Source organism: Dunckerocampus dactyliophorus, chromosome 11, assembly GCF_027744805.1.
Source record: "Dunckerocampus dactyliophorus isolate RoL2022-P2 chromosome 11, RoL_Ddac_1.1, whole genome shotgun sequence".
Classification (NCBI taxonomy): domain Eukaryota; kingdom Metazoa; phylum Chordata; class Actinopteri; order Syngnathiformes; family Syngnathidae; genus Dunckerocampus; species Dunckerocampus dactyliophorus.
The window spans coordinates 22,427,374-22,452,584 of record NC_072829.1 but is presented as its reverse complement, the minus strand read 5'-3'; the positions used below and the strand labels follow the sequence as shown (position 1 = coordinate 22,452,584).

Sequence of the window (25,211 nt, the reverse complement as noted above, 5' to 3'; positions counted from 1 at the left end):
GAGAGCTTACTTTTACTCAGATTTCAGCGAGCAGAGCACATAGAGCCACCCTGGTACAGATAAATTCATGATACCACCATAGCACATTCAAGACATGTTGTTAGGAAGTTCACTTCTTTTTACACTTGTGTGACAAGAATGTTTGTTCTCTTTTATCCTTTTCAATGTTTTAATTTATAATAAGGGTGCTTTAACAAATGTCTTCCATGTAGGGGTGGCGCATGATCCCAAGAAGCCATTGACTTTGGATGCAGATCTGGATAAAAGGTGAATGGATTCACTTTGTGTCTGTTTAGTAATTTGTATACAAAATTTCAAGATAGAAGCATGACAAGGACGCGGAATCTGTCACAGCATTCTTCAGCCGCAACTGACGCATGAATCACAGCCCAGTAAAAGATTCCAAGCAAGTGTGCAGTTCTTACTGATTTATTAGGAGTTGACATCGAGGCTGTAAATGCCAGTAGGTCCTGCTTTGAGAAGATAACATGATGCTGTGGGCTCACAGGACAGCTTGAATGCACTAAAGAGCTGGCCTGGAAGCCCAGACTCCAAAGAGGCTCCACAGCGTTTCTGTTTTCAAACCTCTTCTTCATTTAACATGCTACCTTCGTATGTCAGGAAATGCTTTCATTGACGCCTTGACAACAACTACATGTGGAAACTACTGTTAGTTAAAAACGTCTTGTGCGTAACGCTGGAGAAGGTATGTGCGAATGTCTGCTCGCACCTTGGACACATCAATACTTGGGTGCCATCTCATCACCGGCTTCCCGTCCGGGCCCACCAGGAACTTTTCAAAGTTCCACTTGATGTCGTTGACCTTGAATGGCTCCCAGAAGAGCCTGCTGGTGGGGTTACCAAAGCTGTCTCCGACTGGAGGACAGGAATTCTATAGGAAGGTGCATGTAAATAGGCTGATCATTAAAGCAACACAAAGTCATCATATCGTAGCATCGTTGCCAGTGCTGGGACCACCTGGTGCTTGGCGAAAAACCACAAAGACTAATTGAGATGCCATAAATATATCTAATTTGACCTTCCAACCCGAACAACAGAAGGTCATCAAACCAAACACTTCCCTCCCTCATGGTGCAATCAAAAATAGTAATCACACAGACGCACACACACACACACACACACACACACACACACACATATATACATGCAAAACAATACTATTTTATATGAACCCACAAGGTATGCTGGGTAACTTCCTGTTGGGGAAATGTGTGCTTCCTGCATGACTTGCAGGCTATGAATTAGTATAAATGAATATTGCTTTGCATGTATAGTAGAGTGTAAGTGTCTTTCGATACCGGCATGATCCTTGTGGTACAGTTACGTTGTGTGCTCCACTTCTGTTGTTTGTTTTCTTCCTTTGGTTGCACCCTGAGCAAGGCAGGCATTTGCATTTATATGCAGAAGTGTAAATATCAAGCTGATTCATTGCATACAGTATAAATAACACCTCCTCGAGCAAATTTAGTTTGCCTGTGACTACTTTCTGTGCAACTCAACCATTTTGAGATGAGTTTTGTACTAATAAATAGCTTAATTATGGAGATTATAAACACAAACGGTCCCACATTTCCCACAAATAAAAAAATAATGTTTTGATTAATAATCCGCAAATGTGCGTGGCTACGAATGGTAAATCATGAATATGTGGGGATTCACTGTCAACTCTGTGTTTGATTCACTGATGGACTGGAAAAGAGCATGAACACTCTCTGGGCCAATAGGATATGCCTCCCAAACCCAGGGATTCCGCTTCCCAAGTTCAGGTGTGTCGTGAGAAATTATACATTCTCTATGTATTTGTTAATTTCCCAACTTTTCTGTCAGTTTTTACTCCTCTAACTCAGAGAAGGGGTAGGATTAAATAAGATCTACTTCCTCCTTTTCGGACATGTTCAATTGTGGAAAGTCCAAATGCGATGTTCCTGATGTGAAACTAAACCATTAACCTTTTTTCCAGTCCATGTGGTGTTTGAGTTTGGGCAATTGGAGAAAGCCTACCTTCAGAAATGTAAACACCTCTTGCTCGTCTTTTCCATTCACATCTCCTTTCTCAAACAGCAGGAAGTTTGGAACAAAGCTGTTGCCGGGTCTGACATACCTGGAATCCAGAAGGGGGGCACTTATCAGTGGTTATGGTTTTTTTTTTAGCTTTTTGCTTCATGAGCTGCGCCTTGGCAGCCAGCCCACATTCCGTCTAAGCTTCAGCAGTCCACTGCAGAGGCTGTGTCCTGCCTAGAAGATGACTGATGGCATCTGAGATTCTGACTCAGAGCAAAGGGATTAAATGACATCCTGCTGATTGATAGCATTTGCCATCAGTGCATCTTAGCAAAGCAGTTTACCTCATCATGGTATAATACTGTTGTTCAATATAAGCTTCCCGACTGTAACACTCCACAGGTTGAAATTCTAACAGTACGATTTGAGCTGCCCTAATAAAATATTGAACCAAACAGTGACACACAGGGAGGTCTTACTTTAAAGCTGGCAGGATTTCATGCCTGTTGCCTGGCTCCTGTTTCCCAAACTGATTGCAGGGAAAGCCGAGAACAGTGAGTCCAAGTGAATTCATCTCCGCCTGAAGTGCATTCAGTTCTGCAGAATAAGAAAATGTACACTTAACTCACCTCAGTATTGTTACAAAGGAACCTCCAAAGCCTAACACCACAAAACCTGTACAATTTCACCAAAATATGAAAAACTTTAGCAAAAACCATCATTATGTGCAACATGTGAGACATCCAAAAGGATGAACTTTTTCCTTTTCGGTGATAGCAAAAAGGAAACGGAACTTACTGACCGATTGGAAAGTGTCTTGCTGCTTAAAACAATTTGAGCAAATTCATTTCTCCAATGTAAAAACTAGGGCTGTCTATCAATTAAAATATTTAATCGTGATTCATTGTGTTTTGTCTATAATTAACTTGTAATTAATCGCAATTAATTGCAGCTAGAAATATGTTTTTAACTATAATATGCGTATCTCTGAAAGATCATTTTAAAGTTTCGAATACACTTATCAACATGAGACTGGATAATATGTTCGCTTTATGCACATTTTTGTTGATTAAACATTCTGTTTTTTTTAAACAGCTCAGCACAAAATGGACCTCAATGTATAAAAAATAAACACAATGTACAACAAGTAGACATTGGTAAAGTAAACTGTCCATCAATGAAATATCATCCTCTTCAAGCAAATAATCTCACAAAATAGAATTGTTATGAACATTACAAATAAAAGTTTTTTTTACTCGGACATACATACAAACCCTCTTTTGCGCACACTTTACCACACTTTTCTTGGTCTGGCGACTTCAGTAGCGTGGAAGTACGACACCACGGGTTTTGCAACATGCAAGTTTTATTCTGTCTTCTTCTACAAATACTGCAGTTCTAGCAGAAATGCTAATAAATCATTAATTAATAATAACGCTAATAATAATACTCTTTTCTTTGTCCATTTCTGCTCGATATTTGTTCCCACTCATGGCTCAACATTAACTCATTCATTACCAAAGACGTATTAATACGTTTTTATCCCGAACGCCCGATCCCAAAAACGTATTTATACATCTTTTACGTTTTTTGCGTGAGAGGCCAAAAGAGGCGATGATGCAAATGCACACTAAAAGATGTCACTTTTAGAGCAGTTTTAAGCCATAAAGTCGGCCACAAGGTGGCAGAAGTGGTTTTGATTAGAGCTTGGCGTGGCTCTTTTGCGTGTAAAAACACACTCGACAGCAAGGAGGAAGTAGAAGAGCATGGAGGAGTGTAGCGTGCAGAAAGTCACGCATTGTAGAGAAATTTTAACTCGTGCACATGCGAGCACACGCGTGCACACACAGTTTAGTGAAAACTGTAAATAGTTCATAGTGTTATATTTGTGAATAAATTGTTATTATGATGTTAAACAACCCTTTTTTGCATTGTTTATGTGGTGGTACTGTCAGGGTTATCCTGACAGGACGCGCACCAGTAGAGAGATAGGAACCACAGAACACAATCGGAGTCAGAAAATTGTGTCTTGCAAGAGGGGAAGAAGCAGCTCTCCAGCAGACCGAAGCCTTCCAAAGACACCGGAGACTCCCAAACCCTCCCTGCCTTTTTATTCAGAGATAGGTACCGTTAACAGATAAGTTTCGGTTTTACATTCCAGCAAACCATATAAGGATATAAGACATGAATGTGGGTGTGGTTAAGTCTAGTACTTTTCCATTTGCTTTCATATGCGCAAGTGATTAGTAAGGTATTTACATGTAGTGCAAACGATACTACTAACAAAAGTGAGATTAAAAGAGACATCCAATATTTACAGATTGAAAGAGACATATACAATATTTACAAAGTAGAATTGCATAAATGTGTTTTCATATGATAATTTATGTACATTTTTCCATCAGGTACTACTGCTGATGACGAATGAACGAAAAAAGGTAGAAACAAACTTTTTTTTCTGATGAAAGACGAGAGTCTAATCTTTCTTTCGGCAGGTTCCATGTTTATATAGCCATAGGACACAATATTCTGTGTGCCTTGGAAAATCAGTCAAAATCGTGTAAAATGGCCGGTACTGAAGGGGTTATCTTTTGGAAAATGGCTGGGATCGAATGAGTTCATTCCAGCACCGCTGCGTTTTCTCCAACGACGGTGTTAAACGATGGGGTTTAAACAGGACGGGCGTTCAAAAAAATAGTGCCGTTAAAGGGAATTTTGGTTAACTCGTTATTAACTATTATTATATAATGTGTTAACTTTGACAGCCCTAAAATTCTACAATTCCAACAGCACTTTTAAAGCGCCACTAGGTGACAGCCTCTCAGTAAGGCATTGCCAAAAAGCCACGTAATTTAACCTTATTTGACTTTTATTGTGCTTTTTTTTATATACTGTAACGGTTCACTTCTCTTCATACGTGTCGTGCTGCATCTTACCCACATACTGAAAGGTGTACCCTCAGTAGGTGGCCACGTTGACGAAGAGGACACTCCTTCCCACGTAGTCACTGAAGTCAACAGTATAGCTCCCATTCAAGGTCTTTGCCTGGTATTTGTAGATGGTACCGTCTATGGATGAGTCGCACAGCTGGGGGTAACATACACACGCATTACCCTACTATTCTATTTAGGGTTAAAACAAATTATAATATCACACATGGCAACCTCTAGTACACCGAAATATTCTTTTACAGAAAATGTGCACATAATCGTATACTGGATTGAGCTATATAAGAGGAATATATGACAACTCCTCTTTGGACAGACAAAACCCGTATTTTTTTTTCTTGTTTGCTAACTTGCCAGACCTTCCTGCATCTCTCCAGGTGACTGGTGTGTGTGAGTGACTGAAAGAAAAGCTCTGAGTCGTATGGTTTTACATGTATAAATCTCTAGACCCCAAATACCTTTTTCCCGGGAAAAATACCAGCATATATTTTTGTCATTACAATATTCCAACCATTTGAGTGTCTGGTATTGATACGTGGATGTCGGGCTTTATTTTTTTTTTAGGAACACACCTCCTATGCAGCTCTAACAATAAAACAGTACAGTATCAGAAACACTTGTCACTCGTTCAGTTGCACTATTGTTTAATACAATGTGCAAGGGTGTCAACATTGCTTTTATTAACACTCTTTGTCCACATCAAACTATGCTCCCAGTTGTTATTCCCTTACCAAAATGTGTGGTTGGTTTCACCATAGTCATAGCAACCAATACACTGACAAACATTAGAATCTTTTTTTTTTTCCCATGTCTCTGTAGTGATGCAAGCCATTACCAAATAGATAGCCAGTGTCAACAAAGGATGCAAACATCACTCATCTGTTCCCTGGCCTGTTTCCTTTAAGAGTGAGCTCAGTTAAATCAGTGGAAGAGTCTAACTTCCCTCATTTCCTCTTATTTTCAAATGCAAATGTTGAAAGGTATAGCACCACACCAAAGAGTGGGAATCGAGGACTATTTACATTTAATGCAGAGCAGTGATTCAATTACCAACTGAACTTTTACACAAAAAAAAAACATGTTTTATAATCCCCATAGTGGTGTTTTTGATATGTGTTCCTGTTTCAGCAAGGGTCAAGCCCTATGAATGGGGGTAGGGGGGGGATACCTATTCGATACCAGCGCCAGTATGGCGCCAGTTTGGCCGATACCGATGCTTTTTACTTGGGAATTTTTCAAGATCATTAAATGATTTTGCGATTTTTCGCTTTAATTTGTTGATGATGATTATAATCACAATGAAACACATTGTGTTCTGCATCCTGATTGATTGATTGGCTGTAGACCATTGTCAATCTCCTTCCTGCCATTTCCTGTTGTGGTCAAAAGTCGCTAGCAAACTAGCCAACTCTGTGAGCTGCTTTCTAACCGCCAATAAACAATAGAAGAAGAAGAACAATGTAACTGGCTAAATGAATCTTCGGTTCAAGGAGTAGGATGAGGGGGAGGACAACGGCAGGCACAATCTGTTTTAACAAGCATACAAAAACGCTACAGCCCAACGGCGCCAGGACGAGGCACGGTCAGGGGAGTGAATACGCGTGAGTCACTTGAGAATTTCCTTTGCCCAACCTAGTAGATTGCTCATTAAAATTTTAACAAAATTTGCACTTTGAGAGTGTTTAAACAAGACAGAAATGTGAGAAAATGTTAATGCCCGTCTGAGAAATGTGTATAAAGTGTATTGTGAGGGGTTTTACAGCCTTAAAACATGTATAATCATTGTAAACAAATTAATACTTTGCGGATTTTACTTACTGCGGGCTATTTTGGGAAAAAGGCTCTGAACATTGCCCAGTCTTCACCTTGGATTTTGTCACATGATCGTCCAATGTTTTCCTTGCCCCCAGGTTGTTTATTGACAGTGTGTTTACATATCCATGCAATGTTCTGCTGATGATTCTCAAAGTTCCTCTGTTGGTGCCGTCTTACCTTGGTTGACAGCACCCCTGGTCATAAATATATTACCTACATGCATTCTTTTCCCCCCACGATCTTATATTCTTTCCGTGACCTGCTGTCTCTAACTAAATTAAATACTTACACTGAGTTTACTAACACTCTACATGTATTGGTTGTACAGTAAAAGATGTTGAATTTATTGATGACCAATATCATATAGGTTATTTAATCAATGTTTGTGTTACTTAATCTGATTGATAATCTTCCTGATTAGGTATTATACTGAATAAATACCCCATATATAATAAATACCCCAAGTGTACTGATTATGTATTGAGAAACTATATAAGCCAACATGATGTGTCAGGAAGCGCATAAGCAATCACTCCACCACCACCCACCCCGACAATGCACTATGCCTCCGAACAAGTGGCCCGTTGATCTGCATCTGCTACATCTACCATACACCAGATAATTCCTTTTTATTTGAAGTAAGAGAAAAATGTAACAGTACGTCATACTTTTCCTGGTTGAAGTCTACAAAAGTGGCCAAGCTACTGTGTGGCTACAAAAACACCATTGCCACAATGAATGTTCATGACTTAGTAATAGAAACAAACATGCAAGAATGCTCTTGCAACACTTGCATATTATGCCAGATGTTTACTGTCATATTTTTTTAATGAGTCACACCTTACGGTACCTGAGTGAGCGAGGCTCCTTCGGCAGTGCAGGGCCGCAGCAGGCCCAGCAGCAGCAGCGGTAGCAGCGGTGATATGAACATCATGCCGTCCCTTCACGACACCTCGGGTGGATTAAATGTCCTCGGCTTCCTCTGGGAGAGCCTTGCTAGAGGGGGAGGGACGCTACAGCTGGTTGGCATGACGATGTCAAATAATGACGTCATTGCCATCAAGGCGGTGCAGGGTGGAAAAGATGACATAATTTATATTTTAAAATATAACTTCTATTTGTATGTGTGTGTATATATATATATATATATATATATATATATATATACACATATATATATATACATATATATATATATATATATATATATATATATATATATATACGCACACTCACAGGACACCACATTAGGTACAATTTGCACAATACCGGTTCTGAATCAAACAACTGTGAGTCTTTCTCGATGTGTTCCTTAAATGCCTGAGCAAACATTGTTTTAGCGCTACATGATTTGGAAAGAGGAAAATCCTGTTTTATGGTTTCCAATTTCGCATACAACCGGTTCCAGTGGTCACCACAAGAGGTCGACATTGTGAGCTCAGGGTTCGCTCTCAGAACAAACGACTATTCGTGGCAACCAAGCAGCAGCACAGCGGCGGTGGAAGTCTAGCAGAGATGGCCTCCCTTCTCCAGCCAGATAGAGTCGTCTATCTGGCTCGTGGGGAGAAAAAGATCAGAGCTCCTTTATCCCATCTGTATTTCTGCCGATACTGTAGTGAGCTAAGATCCTTAGAATGTGTGTCTCACGAGGTACGTTCTCTTGTTTTAGCCATTGCTTTTAATGTGCTAGCTTGTAGCTTACGTGGTGTTAGCCGGCTTTGCTAGCAGCTGTGACAGAGTCAAAGGGAACCTTCGCTTGTATCGAATGGCTGTGCAACCTGCCAATCAAGATTTTGTCCAACATCATTTCATTTGATTGGTTGTTGTGAGTGCTTTAGCGTCCCTTTATGCTAGGTCCCAGCGCTCTCATGTACGCTAACTAGCCAGATGTACAAAACATTATTGACAAGCTCAGTCATTGACTGTTATAAAATAGTAATTGTGTTCCTGTAGACACTATTATTTTGTAAACCAGTCGTTATTTCAATCGTTAAATAAGCTTGCAAATTTAGCACACAGTAACACCACACCCAGATGGCCAAGTTGAGCATCCAACAAGTATTTTCATCATTTACTTGCATGCACCAGCTTGATAGTTTTGTCGTCTTGTGATTAAATTAAAATGACAAGTCATCAGTGTTACTGCCTGTCCACGTTTGTATTTGTATCGTTCTCGGTTTAGCAAGTTTGTGGAAGACGTTAGCTATGGTAGCTCCCCCGACACGTCTTCCATTAATAAGGATGTTCACCAAGTAGACGTTTTATCCCCCAAAGTTGTTCAATTTCCTTTTAAATTTCCCCCATGATATTAACAATATCTGTCTATTTTTCCACGTTTTCCAACCACTCCTGTCATTGACCAAGGTGGACTCCCATTATTGCCCCAGCTGCTTGGAAAACATGCCATCTGCAGAGGCTAAACTTAAAAAGAACAGGTAAGGTCAACTTGATAGAGTCTGCAGAAGATTCTGTATTTGATTATGTCTCTGCATGTTGAATAATTGCATAATTTATCAACATGCCTCCATTGTTGGTGTTGCAGGTGTGCCAACTGTTTTGATTGCCCATGTTGCATGCACACCCTGTCGACTCGAGCTACAAACATCCCTGCTCCTCTGCCTGATGATCCTACTAAGACCGCTATGAAGAAGGCCTACTACCTGGCCTGTGGCTTTTGCCGCTGGACCTCCAGGGATGTGGGAATGGCTGACAAGTCAGTGGGTGGGTGCTACTATGTGAAGTTGGCACCTAATGTGCACGTATTTATTTGTTTGAAATCCATAAAAAAACAAAGTATTCACTACAGTTGTTGTGATGTCTTGAAATTTAAACTCCTTTCTATTTTGTCCACTGCAGCCAGTGGTGGGTGGCAGGAGCCTGAAAACTGTCATACTCAGCGGGTAAGTTTTCTCCTTGCAATCATTTAAATTCCCTTGGGTTGATCACATGTTTAGTTGTGAATAGATGTCTCTGACTGAATCCGCCCGCCCCCGCAACACACCAATAGCTCAGAGTGTATCTTTTATATAGTGGAACCAGTGAGGTTGAATACCATCAGTTCGAGACACTGGTCGACATTCAGTTTGTATTTAGAAACACATTTTCCCATTAAAAAAAAAAAAAGTAAAATAAAAAATAAAATTGATCAGTTTCAGGGTCAAACTGTCTCCATCACAAAACTTTTAACTCTCTAGAGGAATACAAGAGTAAAAAAGAAGTTAACCTATGCGTAATTGAAATAAAATGAATTTTCATGAAGCATTGCAGTCAATTGGTGCGTCATGGAGCGTCATGGTGCTTCATTTGCTCTATGGCGACGTTAAGTGGTCAAGCAGTCACCAGTTTTGACAATTTGAATCATGGCAATTTGATAAAGTGTTTCACCAGCGTGGCGAACATAACACGTGTAAAAAAACAAAACTGAAATCCAAAATGTGAGATGACAGGAGACTTTTATTTTGCAAAGTCTGTCAAATCCGCTAACCACTTCCTGAAGCGGTCATGAGGCAGAGATGTCCAGTGACGCTTCAGATGTCCTAATTTCCGGCCACTTTCCTAAATAAGCAAGCCTCAATACGCACTTCGTGGGAATGCCCCTTCCATTACTCGAAGCCAGCCTCAACGCCTCGGCACTTCTCATAACATCACGACAGTTCACCCTTTGACGTATGATGGGGATTTTAATGCATCACACATTTTAACATTCACGTGAAAAAAGGAGGTAACCGCTTTATAATAAAACCACATAAAACTGAAATACATTAAATACTATTCACAAGGGGTATCACGATATTAAAATGTGATGTTATATAGCCCTTTTATAGAAAATCTGCCTTGCGGGAACGGGGCAGCCAGAAGTCTTTCAGACTGTGAACTATGGCATCGCTAATGTAATATGGAAGTGGCAATGCTCGAGGCAGGATGGAACCGAACATTTTTAAGTGCTTTAAGCACACTATAAACCTTGCAATCCTACCTGCACTCGGCATTCGCTTGACACGTCTCCTAAGTCCAGTTCTGGTCAGATTTCTGTGATGAAGAACGTAGTTCCGCTTAGTTGCAGGGGACAATTAAGTAAAGAGTTTGGCTTCTAAAAACAATATGCGTTCCAAAAGATTAAAACATTTGCATCACAAAAATGCCTTGTCAAAAACTCAAACCTCCCAAAACGCTCTGCGTTATATCTGTCTCCCGCGGTATTCCTGCGCACTGTCGCCTGTGTGTTCATGTGAATGTGACGAAGACACTCATCTTCTTCCGCTGTGGAACACATACATAAACAAGATGGCTGCGGCGCTTGGTCGTGGAAGTAGATGTGAGCGTCTTCGTCACATACACATGAACACACAGGCAACAGTACGCAGGAATACGGCGGGAGACAAATATATATCGGCAAGTGTTTTGTGAGGTCCGGTGGGGGGTTAAGCCGCTGTTATTGGACTACAAAGCTGATGGAAATGGAGAACTATCCCTTCAATGTCCATGCAGAAGCTGTAGTAATTCTCCATTTGATCAAAGTTACTTAAGATGTGTCAGATTAATTTGTGGCAACAACCACTCAAGACTGAACAAAATCACAGTGTTTTTTGATATATTTTTCTGTATTTGTTGTACTGTTGAGTGAAAGTTGTTTTTATATTTTTCTATGTTCATCTCATTTAATTTTCTCTGTTATACACTTTGCATTTCAATCCAATTTTGAACCAATCTCTAGTTTTATTCGGTTTTTAGTACAGATGCTTTAAAACTGGAAATTTAAAGACAATATAAAAAATTGTGATGACAATCGAGATCGGATGATATTAAAAAATACATCATGGTGATTTTTTTTTTTTTTTTTTGCCATATCACCCAACCCTACTTTACGGTTAACGTTCCATTCTTTTATTATTAATTTCCTTTTAGCCATATTGGACTGAGAAGTCAGGACAGAGACCCGTGTACCACTTTTTTTTTTTAGTCTTGTAAGATATGCTGACATCTTGTGTTATGCCATGTCAGACTTAGGAGATGTATTTTCCCCCAAAATCGCGTTTACACCAACACACCAACCACTTTTGTTTTACTATTGTACTGCATTGTATAGTAGCTGCTGACTTGACACATTATGCTATACTATTGACAACCATTCGCATTTTCACACCTATAGTATGCAAACCAAATGTCTCTGTTGTGAATTTTCCTTCCCCTCAGATCAACAAGCTGATAGAGTATTACCAGCATCTGGCTCACAGAGAGAAGCAGGAGCGAGACAGGAAGAAGCTGGCGAGGAGACGACAGTGCATGCCTTTGGCTTTCTCGGTACACTGCTGGCACTCAGACAAACATTATGCCTTTTTTGTAAAGTCTCTACCTTTTTTCAGCGTTTTGAAATGTCGCAGAACTGTGTCAGTGCAATGTAATAATAACAATAACAATAGTTAATGTAAAAAGACATAGATTTAATATATAAGTGAAGCATTTTATGAGACATACGTGTGCTATTTAGAGTGTTATTGCAAAATAGTATAATATACCTGGGTGTATAAAAGCTACCTTTGTAGTACTACTGTACACTGTAAAAAAGATTTGTATGTTAAACAGCCTAGTTGGTTGACTGTTGGCAATGTTTCATTCATTCTCTCAGTCCTTGATTGCAAAACAATCTTTAATCTCTCACAATAATTTTTCACCGCTTTAACTTGTGATGGCCTAGATGTGTTTTTCCAGTTCAGAGTTGTCTGTGTTGCTGTTGCAGGTCACCTTTTTGCCACTAATGTTTGCTTGATCACTTCACATCTTTACTCTCTCCCTTTTCCTTTGCTAATGCATCCTGATATTTTATTTTTCACCCCTCCCCCACAGCAACACACAATTCATGTGGTGGTGAGTTATATTTGCCTTTTCACAGTAGCACTTCCTTGTCTTTATTGCTAATCTAAATTAGTGTGACCTCACAGATCACATGAATGTTCCTGTGGTGACATGAGGCTTGAAATTCACACAGTGGAGCCTTTTGTGCAGGTTAGCAGGAGAGGAGAGACAGTGTTCATTAAGGGGATAGTGCATATTTATGCATAAAAATATAGCCACTTTATATTTCCAACTAAGGCTGTCAATTGATTAAAATGTTTAATCACAGTTAACTTGTAATGTATAAAAACCAAACACAATGTACAGCAAGTAGACATTAGTAAAGTAAACGTCATTCTCTTCAAGCAAATCATCTCACATAATATAATTGTGACTAAAGGTTTGCAAGTTAGAAGAATAAATGACAACTCACAAAAAATAGAGTTCTCAAGAACAGTCAGTAGTTTACAGAACTACGACTGCGCCCATAAACTGTAGTGCAGTCAGGCTACAGCTTATACTTCACTTCCAAACACTCTTTTACAGAGACATGAACACACACTATCACACTTTCTCGGTCTGGCGACTGTAACAACGTGAAAGTGTGACACCGCAGGTCTTTCAACATGCAACTTTTATTCTGTCATCTTTGACAAACAAAGCACAAATGCTAATAAATTGCTAATAATGCTAATAAAAACCCTCAGGAGCCTTGGCTGCCATCTCATTGAGTGCTGTATGCGCTCGCTCACTTCTACTTTGTCCCATCGACAGAAGCCCCCAGATAGCTGTCCTCGGCTATGCCTGCCATCTAAAAAACAGTTATTTGGGACACTCATATGCCAAGGTAGCACTTCATAAGTGACAATAAAAAAAAAATACCTGCAGTGCACCAGGATCTTCTCCCTGGCACTGAGAGGCGACGTACTGCGTGCCAACTCGACTCAGAGACAGCAGATACAAATAACTTTGGTCTTTTTGCGAGAGCCATCTGCCAAGGCTTTGAAGCTAAACTTACTAATCAAAATGACCTTTTCTTTGTCCATTTCTGCTCAATATTTGTTCCTGCTGGTGGAGCCACATCAACTGCTGCTTTTCCTCAAACTACGGTGTGGGTCGGGGGTCAAACAGGACATGTGCACGCTAATCACACATAAAAAAAAAACAAAAAAAAACTAGTGCCGTTAAAGGAAATGTCTGTTAACTTGTTAACTTTGACAGCTCTGTTTACAACAGATAAAACATTCAGTTATTTCTCTCCTGCTAATCTCGGCAGAAAGGTTTTCTTGTCTCTTACCACCAAGCTTATTTTTTCTTTCAACTTTTTTTACAGTTGTTCCCTATATTGCCTTTTAGAAGTTTTCACATTTCTTTAGTAGACGACACCTTCTTTTAAAATTAGCTGTAGATTGAGACCTCTGTGTGTTAAGAGACATTTCTGATTTCTATTTTTCCCGTGGTCTTGCAGGAAAAGTACGGCCTTGGAACACGGCTGCAGCGGCAGAGGTCTGGAGCGCCCATTTCCACTCTGGCTGGTCTTTCGTGAGTTACATGTTTTTTCAAAAATACACAAACAGACCTGTCGACATGTACGCATTTTGACGCTTGACTATGCCTGTACACTTTATTGCACTCCAAGTACACCAGTTCCGGTTTCGAGTTCAGTCTCGTGAGACGTGGTTTTATGCTCCTGTGTCAAGGCACCAACGTACACTACCTCCCCTTGCAGGCGCCCTTGCGTAGCATTACATGCACCTCCAAAAAAGTCTAACCTCGCAGACTGTAAAGGCTACGACTAGCGCAGAGGGCGTATAGCCCACCTCTGCTAGTGCCTTCTCCTCCGATTTCAGATCAGCATTTGTAATAAAAATTGTTATTGGAATGCATTGTTTAGTTCCAGCTGTAATTCCACTCCCCTTCTGTCTTTAATTATCATCTTTTACTCACTACAAAGGACGCTAACAAGTGAAATTGTCGACAAGAGTTGTGGTTGCCCTAATCCCGATGAAGAGCTATAAAAGCAGGTGTGTCGGCCCATGGGCCATTTGTAGCTCGTGGCCCGTGGCACATAAAATATAATTTTTATTATTTTTTCAAAAGGCATAATAATGTAATGAGAAAAAGCTACTTTTATCAAGTAATAACCCAAAGCTTTGGCTTTAAATATGTATGTTTGTTTTTTTGTTTTTTTTTAAAGCATTTTAACAAAATAAAAAATATACAGTGTATATATATCAAACTGGCCCGGGGGTGGTGGAGTGCTCATAAACACTTGTTCAAAGTTGGCAGGTCTGCATTTAATTAATGTTGTGAATTGAAAGGGCCACTTTACCTTTGTTACATGTTTGTCTTTACACTATTACTGTTGAGAACAGCTGCCCTCTGGGCGTTGCATTCAAGGACCTCCATCTGTTCTATGGGTATGATTAAGTGGCCGGTAATAAAATAAAAAAAAAACAAAGTTTTGATATGGTGTAATGGCCATTAGAAAACCCTAACTCATTAGTAGACTATTACAAAGCAGAGGAAGAATAATGGGATGTTAAATGCTCTTTCTTTTAAAACTGCAGATGTAATATCAGTTTAATAGGCACCAATGCTGTTGACTGTGAATAATTAGATGATTAAAGTAAGTTTTATTGATTTTTTTTTTCCTGTGTTAAAATGTGAGATTATGAGGGATCTTGGAAGCTTAAAATAATTGTGGCAGATTACAACCAAGTGGAAGAAATGGCCTTCATTATAAGAATATTGATAACCGGACATGTTTCTTGGCAGCCTTAAAGAGGGGGAGGACCAGAGGGAGATCACCATTGAGCCTGCACAGGCTCTTGATGAGGTTGAGCCTCTGCCTGAAGATTGTTACACTCGACCTATCAGTTTGCCAGAGGGTAAGTAAACCACTCTCGTAAAAATATTTGCGTAAAGTATGATGAAGTGGAGTTTTTGAGTTTAGTTTCGTCTTCTAAGTTACTACGCTGCGCCAGCGACTTCTGCAGCCCGACTTCCAGCCTGCCGGAGCCTCTCAGCTGCATCCGCGACACAAACACCTCCTGATGAAGCGCTCACTGCGCTGCAGGGTCCGTAAGACACGTTGTTGTTAATTTAACATCAGTGTCGACTGAGTTCGGATCACTTTTATGTTGATGTTTCCCTCCAGAAATGTGAGCACAACCTGAGCAAGCCCGAATTCAATCCGACTTCAATCAAGTTTAAAATTCAGCTGGTGGCTGTGTGAGTGTCAACTAATTCCACCATACACTCACAGGTCACAACATTAAGTACACGTGCACAATCTAATGAAATCCAATACAAGAGTTGCATCAAAAATGATGCCCTCACAAGGAATTATTATTAGTATGCTGGTAAACCTCATGTGACTTGTAAGTGTGCTGTAGTTTCACATGATGTTCAATGACAACAAAGCTTCATTTAATGTCTTTTACAGTGTCATTGCAGCTAGTACAAATACAGAGATGCCTCCAAATGCGACACAGTCCAGTCAGGTTGTTGTAATTTTAACACAATATTTCCCCCTAAGAAATTGTGTAATGTAATGAAAATCATGTTCGTGGAATTTACCATAAACCCTTTATCATCTGTACAAATGTTGTAGGAGTAAAATGAGAAGTTAACTCGTGTAATACAACAAATGAAAACTAAAATATGTAAAGACAGTCCCACTTTGAAGATGCCAAACAGACACAGAATAGGAAGGGAACAGGAAGGCGTTTGTTTGTAGGCTGATACTTTCTCTTGTAGCTTGTTAAATATGTACAAGTATTACCAGTTCATAAAGCTTTATTGTATGTGTTGGACACATGGTGGTTTGAACTGTAACGTTTTGAGGCATAGATGAACACCAAATCATACCACTTTTTGGACTTTCCATTTTTGATATTCCCCTGTACAAGATTATCCGCTGCTGTAATGATTTTTGTGGCTAATATCAGTTCATTGTTAGAATGTATAATTAGTCATTCCTTAGGTAAATGTATGTGTAAGGCTTAGACTGTTGAAACTATTTCTTCGTCTAGGCTACAGTGTTTTTTTTTTATTTTTTATTTTGTTTTATTTCTATTTAAGTACTTTTTTTTAAATTTTAGCCAAGGGCTCTGTTATGTTGCCTTTTTATTTTAAGTCTGATTCATTTCCCACATTAAATGAAGTGTTTTGTGAATTGTTTTCTTATAATGAATTATAAATATAGTTATGCCTTTCTTCCTGTAGGAGTTACATCCCTGAAGTGAGAATTATGTCCATTCCAAATCTGCGCCACATGAAGGTCAGTGTATCTAATGAGCTATATGCATTAAATCCGCAAATGAAGGGCTTACATTTTTTGTGACATTAACTTTGTGAACTCTTGTTTTCACTCCATTCCTCAGGAAAACTATGAATAAGGCATCAGTCATGTGAATTAAACCTTATTATGCCTTCTGGTCTCTTTTAGGAAAGCCAAGTGCTGCTGACCCTGACCAACCCAGTGGAGAACATCACCCACGTTACCCTGGCTTCTTGTGAGGAGGATGATCCCGACGACATCAACAGCACTGCAGAGGTATTACAGCAGTTCCCCTCCCCTCAGAGCTTTTATAGCATCTCCTTAAATCACATGAAATCTCTACAGTTTGCCAAATATTGTCTGTTCTTGCTATTATTTCAAAAGGGCACAACAAAGGGCTTGCTTTAATTACGCTGTGCCTGCTAAATATAAACAGTCTGGGGTAAAATGTTAATGAAAACAAGAAAATCACATAAAATATGACCACCAGCTCTGATTAACTTAGCAGGTCTCTTGAGGCATGAGTTTGTTAATTTGCCTAATCTATCGTTTGTCTGAAATAAAATGCTCACTCCAACATCAGTCAGCAGCGCTTTTTGAAAATGCGGAGAAACTACCTGGCCAAGTGAGCACCTCCTGGGGAAGGAGGAAAAAAAAGAAAAGATTTGGCTTTCATTGATGCTATGGGATCATATTTGCTGAACTAATCCAATTTTCATACATCTTGGAAATAGTTTGTCTTTGGGGATTCCAATCTCTCCGCTATGCTTTGTTTATAATACATACTGTGTGTTGTTATGAGCTCAGGGACCAAAGGGTTTCACTGAAATTAAATATAACTGCAGTTTTTGGTCCCGGCACTACTGCACAAAATATACACTCACCTTTCTGTAATGGTGGAGCAACGGCTCTGCATGGCGGGGAGGAAAATAGCATCTATTTGTTCCTCAGGCAGTGCAGGAGACGTTGGTGCAGTGTGGTGGAAAATAGTGAAAACCTTTTAATAGCCCAGATATGGGCAATGTTATTAAACCATTTTTTAGGTATTTCAACAAAATATGAGTCTGTCAGAATATATTATTGCATTATTGTTGATTATTTAGGGAAACTGAAACTCTTCTGCTTATCATGTTATGTTATGTTTACACACCTCATATGCACCTGGTCTGCCAGCAAATAAGACGATGTAGCAGGACTGAGCAGTTTTGCCAACTTAGCCGCATTGTCGCTATATTTAGCAAGCAATTAATGCTCAGCAACAAATCTAGTGAAGTGACTTTTGGAGGGATGTCTCCTGGGATTTGGGTAGTATAGCATGGCAAAGGTATAGCTGTGTGTGTGTATTAAAGTTAAAGAACAAGGCAGTTTGTCTTCTATTTGGTGGATTTAATAAGGTGTGGCAGCGTGTCTCGATGCACATGATGGTGGTGCGTTCAAGGACCGCTGAAAGTGCAAAATCTTGAAGCTTTATTAAAACCCTCAGTCGTGTTTGTGACAAAAAAAGACGCCAAGAACAAAGTTATTTGCTTGTTGTGCTGTTTTTTTTTTTTTAAACTCACTTTTTCACACAGGCAACAAAACAACCACTTTTAAGCAAAATTTTGGATATGCTAATCACGTAAAGCCTAGGTTCCCAAAGTGGGGTATGGAAATTGTCATGGGGATACGTGATTACTAATTCAAAAACAATCAGCGCCTAACTCTCACAATTACTAGTGAGCCTGAACGCCTCATAGCAACTGCAGAGAGCAGAAAGCAAGAAGGAGACAGACCGAGAAGTTGGTCGTTGTTCTGTGTGCATTATATGAACATTAGATGATTATGTTGCGCAAGGAGAGTGTTTAAACTTGAAGATTTCATTTGTATTAGTGTTCCAACCCCCTTACTGCGCAGCACCGAAGACCTGTCAGGACAAGGCTTTTTCGCAAGTTGTATGTATTTTTGTACTTCGAATATTGGTTTATCATGTTTGTTAAACTTCCTTTTGATTTGGTATGAAATGCATAATCAGACTTAAATCATAGCGATCGTGAGTGTACAGAAAAAGTTCAAATTCAACCCTTTCAGACTAAAGGATCCCAATGTCAGACTGGAATAAAAGAAAAGTGTATGTTCGCCCCCTTCCTGATTTTGATTTTATTTTTGCATTTTTGTCACACTTAAATGTTTCAGATCATCAAACAAATTTAAATGTCAGTCAATGACAACACAACTGAACACAAAATGCAGTTTTTAAATGAAACTTTTTATTGTTAAGGGAGGAAAAAAATCCAAACCTACATGGCCCTGTGTGACAAAGGGGATTGTCCCCCACCCCATTACTGCTTTATCACACCGGAGTTCAATTTCTCTAGCCTGATTACTGCCACACCTATTCTCAATAAAGAAATCACTTAAATAGGACCTGCCTGACAAAGTAGACCAAAAGATCCTCACAATGTGGACTCCATGCCGAGATCTAAAGAACTTCAGGAACAAATGGGAAAGAAAGTAATTGAGATCTGTCGGTCTGGAAAAGGTTATAAAGCCATTTCTAAAGCTTTGTGAGAGCCATTATCCACAAATGGCGAAATCCTGGAACAGTGCTGAACCTTCCCAGGAGTGGCCGGCCAACCAAAATTACCTCAAGAGTGCAGTGACGAATCCTCCTAGAGGTCACAAAAGACCTCACAACAACATCCAAAGAACTGCAGGCCTCATTTGCCTCAGTTAAGGTCAGTGTTCGTGACTCCACCATAAGAAAGACAGTGGGCAAAAACGGCCTGCATGGCAGAGTTCTAAGACGAAAACCACTGCTGAACAAAAAGATCATTAAGGCTCATCTAAATTTTGCCAGAAAACATTTTGATAATCCCCAAGACATTTGGGAAAATACTCTGTGGTCTGACAAGACAAAACTTTTTGGAAGGTGTGTGTCCCATTACATCTGGCATAAAAGTACCGCTGCATTTCAGAAAAAGAACATCATACCAACAGTAAAATATGGTGGTGGTAGTGTGATGGTCTGGGGCTGTTTTGCCGCTTCGGGACCTGGAAGACCTGCTGTGATAAATGGAACCATGAATTCTGCTGTCTACCAAAAAATCCTGCAGGAGAATGTCCGGCCATCTGTTCGTGACCTCAAGCTAAAACCAACTTGGGTTCTGCAGCAAGACAATGATCCAAAACACACCAGCAAGTCCATCTCTGAATGGCTGAAGAAAAACAAAAGGAAGACTTTGGAGTGGCCTAGTCAAAGTCCTGACCAGTTGTGTTGTCATTGACTAATATTTAAGTTTGTTTGATCTGAAACATTTAAGTGTGACAAACATAGTTTTTACATAACATCATAAGTAGCACCTTATGTAGGCTTGCATGGATGCAAATCAGGACATAAGGATGGCGGTGTCAGTCACATGTTTTGTGCACACCAGTGTGCAAACATGAGTGCTTGTGGAAGGTGTGTCATGTCTTGTGCAATGTGTAGGGTGAGTATGTTGTTGTTGTAATAGTAGTATTAAGTACTAGTAGTAGTATTAGTCCACACAACTGGCAGTCGACCAACTCACTGAGGAGTCAAGTCCCGTTTTGAGCTCCATTTGTCAGCTGTCGCGGGCACAGCAAGCGGCGCTGTGATTCCATCGGAGGACGGTCTGCTGAGCTGCCTGTTGCCAACGGCCAGCTCTGACGACAGCCTGTTTGTCTTGGCCTCCTTTTTTTTTTTTTTTAAATGATGAAGTCACAGACCTGACTAGGTAAGTCAGAGCTCCTGGCCAAAACAAAACTCGACCCATTTCTATTGGCACTGCAACCAAAAGTGAGCGTGCAGTTATCTTTCTGCCTGATTTGATATTCAAACACCTGGAGGCCCTGGCGGACCGCATAGAGACACGCTTGACTGCTTACATTGACCAGCTCGTCCCAAAAAGGGGGGATTTGGCTCACCTCTTAGTGTGACATCATGTTGCTGACCCATGCAGTCTGCTCGTTTGCTCATGACTCAAAGGGTGAAACGTTCATTTTACACATTAAAGACGCTGAAAATGTTTTTGTTGGCACTATTTGCTTTTGCTCAAAAAGCTTTTTACTAATCATCCATAAATCTGTACTATTTTATTATACGCAGATCCATCATTTCTTCTGTAACTCTATGACCCCCAAATATAATCTTTGCTCCGTTTTCGGGTTGAAGAAATGTGTTTAGGCAGTCGTAAAATTGAATTGGGAGAAAAGATAGAGATGAGACTCTTGCTTGACCTCCCGTAAAAAGAGAGGATTGAGTGTTTGGCTTGTGTTTGTCTTTAAGGTCATTGTGCCCCGTAAGGAGCTGGTGTTGGCAGGGAAGGATGCTGCTGCTGAGTATGATGAATTGGCTGAACCTCAAGATTTCCACGATGACCCCGAGTGAGTAGACAAACACACACATACACAACCCGGATGGCGCACCAACATTTATGCCTCGTGTGGTTTTCTCCTCAGTGTTGTTGCCTTCAGGAAATCCAACAAAATTGGTTTCTTCATCAAAGTGATCCCTCGCAAAGAGGAGGATGCCGATGTCACCGTTTCGTTTAAGATCCGGCACGACTTCCGCAACCTCACTGCGCCCGTCAGGCCCAGCGAGGAGGGTGGCGGCGACACCACCACCGAGGCTATTTGGCTCACGCACCACGTCGAGATGAGGCTGGGACCACTTGTCCCCTAAAAGTTAAATCACCATTTCTTAATATTATGAACAAAACTATCAACATTAGCATACTGTTGATAAGCTTTTTTGTTTTTGGGTTACTTCTTGTTTTTTTTTGTTTTTTTTATGCCTTTGTTGCCCGTCTTACACTAAATGAGTAGAAAGTGACAAGCGCATCGTAGTCCAGTAAGATACAAATGTCAGTACAATATAAGTGGACTGTACCCTCTTCCATCAGTTGCAAGTTTTATCTAGTTAAAAGCAACCATTTTTTCCCCCCCGACACTGTTTGCACTTCTGATGAAATGCACAAAACAGCAGTAGCAAGAAGTTCACAAGAAACTTGTGAGTGTAAAAAATGAGCATAATGGGCGACCATATCAGAGAACAATACATGACTGCTCACACGCAGCGCCTGTCGCTTCCTCAAGACAGCAGCTTCGTACTAACCCGCATGGATCATCTATAATAAATATTACAACTGTCATTGTATCCAGTGTTCTGCTGTACTCTGCTTTGTTCCCTTGCAAATTGAAAAGTAACTGTTGACACTAAAACAAGCTCTGCACAAGTAGAAATGCTTTCCCCCCCACCACCCCAACTATATTCCCTTTAATTTTGCCGTCTGTGTTGTAAGCTGCTGTCACCTTTTGGTTCCAATGAATAAACTTCATAAGATGAATGAAAAAGCAAGTTTTCTTCTGCACTGCCTAATAAATTGTCAACCTGTGAAGATTGTGCTTCTGTGTCTTTTTCTCTTGAGAATTTTGTTGGAAGTCCTATGAAATTGCACTTTTAACAGCACTACTCATTTAGAACAGTATACAGTGTTCCCTTGCTACATTGAGGTTCACCTTTCGTGGATTTTTTAAAGGTGCACTTTTGCAAGTTTTTTTTTTAACAGTGTATGAAGGGGCATTGTGTTCTGCATCCTTGTGGTGATCTATCGGTCCTCTGTTGCATGTGTCTGTTATTGTATTTATTACTGCTACCAGTAGGGGGTGTTGTATACTCATGCGAGTTGAAGATGCAGCCGGTTCTCTCGGAAAATATAGAGCCACAACAGTCCTGATTGGCTAAGGGAGAACCCGCCCATTGTGTTCTGCGTTCTGTTTGGCTGTAGACCATAATCTCAGTGCAGGACTGCCTGTTTCCTGTTGCTAGCTGCTAGCATCATACATGCTGAATGAAGGCAGAAGTTACACGGCTGTAGGGCGCCTGGAATACTGTACATGAGTCTTCGCTTGAGGAGGAGGAATATGTTTTAACAAGGATACAAAAACGCTACAGACTAATGGCGCCAGGACAAGCCACAATCAGAGGAGTGAAATGTGAGTCACTTAATTTCTTGTGTCCAGTCTTGTAAGTTGATCATTAAAATTCGAAATTTTAACTTTGAGAGTGTTTAAACAGAGAAATGTGACAAAATGTTAATGCCTGTCTCAGAAAAGTGCATAAAGTGTATGGTGATGGGCCTTAAAGCATATAATAATTATACAAAAATATGGTTGGCTACTTTGCGGATTTCACTGATTGTGGGCTATTTTGGGGACCCATCCCCCGCAATAAGTGAGAGAACACTGTATGTTTGAAACCCCCCCACAAATAGTATTAGTAATAAACTTTCTTTTTTTTTTTTTTTACCACTACCGTTTACAAATACCGTTAACGAGACTTTTGTTAATGTACATATTTATTTGTATTTATATTTTACTTCAAGCTATTTCCCTCTATGTGCTCAGTACTACAGTCATCATGGATTTCTTACATTTCTACCTTGCAAAACTTTACTATTAATATATCAAGGGTTAGAAAATGTATTACTAGGATGTAAACGTGTTATAAACCCACCCATAATATAAATGGTAACCGAAATCCTACTACATGTACAACGTGTGGCTGTGTGCTCCCAGTCTGCAGTATGCAGCCTTGCCACCAGGTTGTGCTACAGGCCGACTTTTAGTCCACAAGGTTGTGAAGGCAGTGCGGCTTGGCAGTCGTCGGGGGGCACTTTGCTCTCATACACAATGTGCTCCAGCAGCATTGCTTGAACGGCGCTCATGATGTTCCACTGATGCAGTGCTTCAGCTAGAGGACACCACAAATCTGCACTGCAATGTTTAACAAGAAGCCAAGCAAGACTAAATGTTATTTGAAGATGCATCACTGTGATGAAAAATCGTCGTCAACGTCAGGATTAGCTGGAAAAGAATGCTATTTTACACACGGGACAGCTTATAGGCTATAAGAGGCAGATCAGTAAACAGACCCTTTCCGTCTGGGTAATAAAGCAATGATTTTCTTTTATCTTCAGCAGACATAAACAGCTTAGAAGAGCACACCCTGAAAATGAGGTAATAAAATCGTCACAGAGTGAATCCATGCCACAGAAACAGCCTAGGCGGCCATTAAAAGTCAGTAATTGACTTCTATACCTGCGCAGGCTGCTGTCTCTTGGGATGGTATGTCAATTTTTATTGATCAACGATGAACTACGCCAAGGTGTACATAGCCAGAGTCATCATTCAGGGAAGATAAAGATGATTGTTACTGGAAATGACCCACTCTTTTGACTGTGCACTAATCATGCAAAATACTTATTAACAGCACTTAAATGAATGAATGCAGCCCGAACCCCTAAATGTTATATAACAGCTAATACTGCTGTTATCCATTAAAATGACTTAAAAATAACAACAATTCACTCTTCACTTACAGCCCCCCCATCTGGAAAAAGATTTTTTGAATCTGACAGGATATATCGCACATCTTGTTTTCTTATTGTAAACAACACTGAAATCTGATACATACAAATGTGATTTTAATCGTGGAGCTGCTGGTGTATCACTCAGAAACATGTTTATTTCATTTCTCCTCTCCTCCTCTTCAGCTGCTGTGCTCTTTGGGCTTTATTTAGAAATAGGGAGCCAGATGTAAAATTCCTCACTCCATCATCAAGTAGACCTTTCCACAATGACATCATGGTCCAAACTGCCAGTAAGTCAGCCACAGGAGAAGAGGACTGGTTGGAAAAAGAGGGGGGGGAAAAACCACACACACATCTCAGAAGAAGTCTCTAACATCTAATTAAAAGATTGCATCTACAAGCCTGCATTGAATGAACTGTAGAGATTAGCAGACATGAGGACGAAGGTGTGTTTTATCCATTCGGTGTGTCAGGTGGAGCACATTGTATGTGGAAGTATCCACAAGCTCTGTGTTCTTCACCCTGACGAATCACCTCCTACATTTCTGCTCACCAGACCATCATCTGCTTAAACAGAGGTCATTATTAATGACGCCCACCTAGAGGAACAACTACACATGTGGGCACAGATGGGAAACTTTAGCTTTTTTCTTCATTTCCTCTCCCTTTTTTGCCATTCCGGAGCGTTTGGAATGTTGGCTTTGGACTACCGGTCGAAAAAGATCCCTCTGACGCTCTTCAAGGCCGCCTCCAATGACGAAGACAGTTGCAGAGGGCTTTCATCTGTTATTTGCTCAATTGATTACGTGTGTCAGACACCCACCCCCACTCCGAGCTGAGGTCACTACACAAATTGGGTCCTAATGGGAGCCACTGGAGTCACCAGAGGGAGGAAACCATTCCTCACTCATTAGAAAGACAAACTGGCAATGAAATCAT

General features: G+C 40.2%; 2 protein-coding genes across 3 annotated transcripts; one reads left to right on the top strand and one right to left on the bottom strand.

Moving 5' to 3' along the window:
• Positions 1-413: 413 nt before the first annotated feature.
• Positions 414-7,802, bottom strand: gpx3 (glutathione peroxidase 3). The gene is made up of 5 exons (XM_054792176.1): positions 7,636-7,802; positions 4,959-5,109; positions 2,502-2,619; positions 2,023-2,122; positions 414-892 (listed from the first exon to the last, which is right to left on the bottom strand). Exons 1-5 carry the CDS (start codon positions 7,717-7,719, stop codon positions 671-673), a joined length of 675 nt encoding a protein of 224 aa, XP_054648151.1. The 5' UTR covers positions 7,720-7,802; the 3' UTR covers positions 414-670.
• A 435-nt stretch (positions 7,803-8,237) lies between these two features.
• Positions 8,238-22,290, top strand: dctn4 (dynactin 4). Of its 2 annotated transcripts, XM_054792174.1 has the most exons (14): positions 8,238-8,435; positions 9,150-9,220; positions 9,328-9,506; positions 9,642-9,685; positions 11,979-12,086; positions 12,630-12,650; positions 14,086-14,159; positions 15,396-15,508; positions 15,588-15,697; positions 15,778-15,851; positions 16,848-16,902; positions 17,071-17,178; positions 21,188-21,285; positions 21,361-22,290. In XM_054792174.1, exons 1-14 carry the CDS (start codon positions 8,301-8,303, stop codon positions 21,581-21,583), a joined length of 1,413 nt encoding a protein of 470 aa, XP_054648149.1. In that variant the 5' UTR covers positions 8,238-8,300; the 3' UTR covers positions 21,584-22,290. The 2 variants fall into 2 exon arrangements, with proteins under 2 accessions (XP_054648149.1, XP_054648150.1); XM_054792175.1 differs by lacking the exon at positions 12,630-12,650.
• Positions 22,291-25,211: the final 2,921 nt, after the last annotated feature.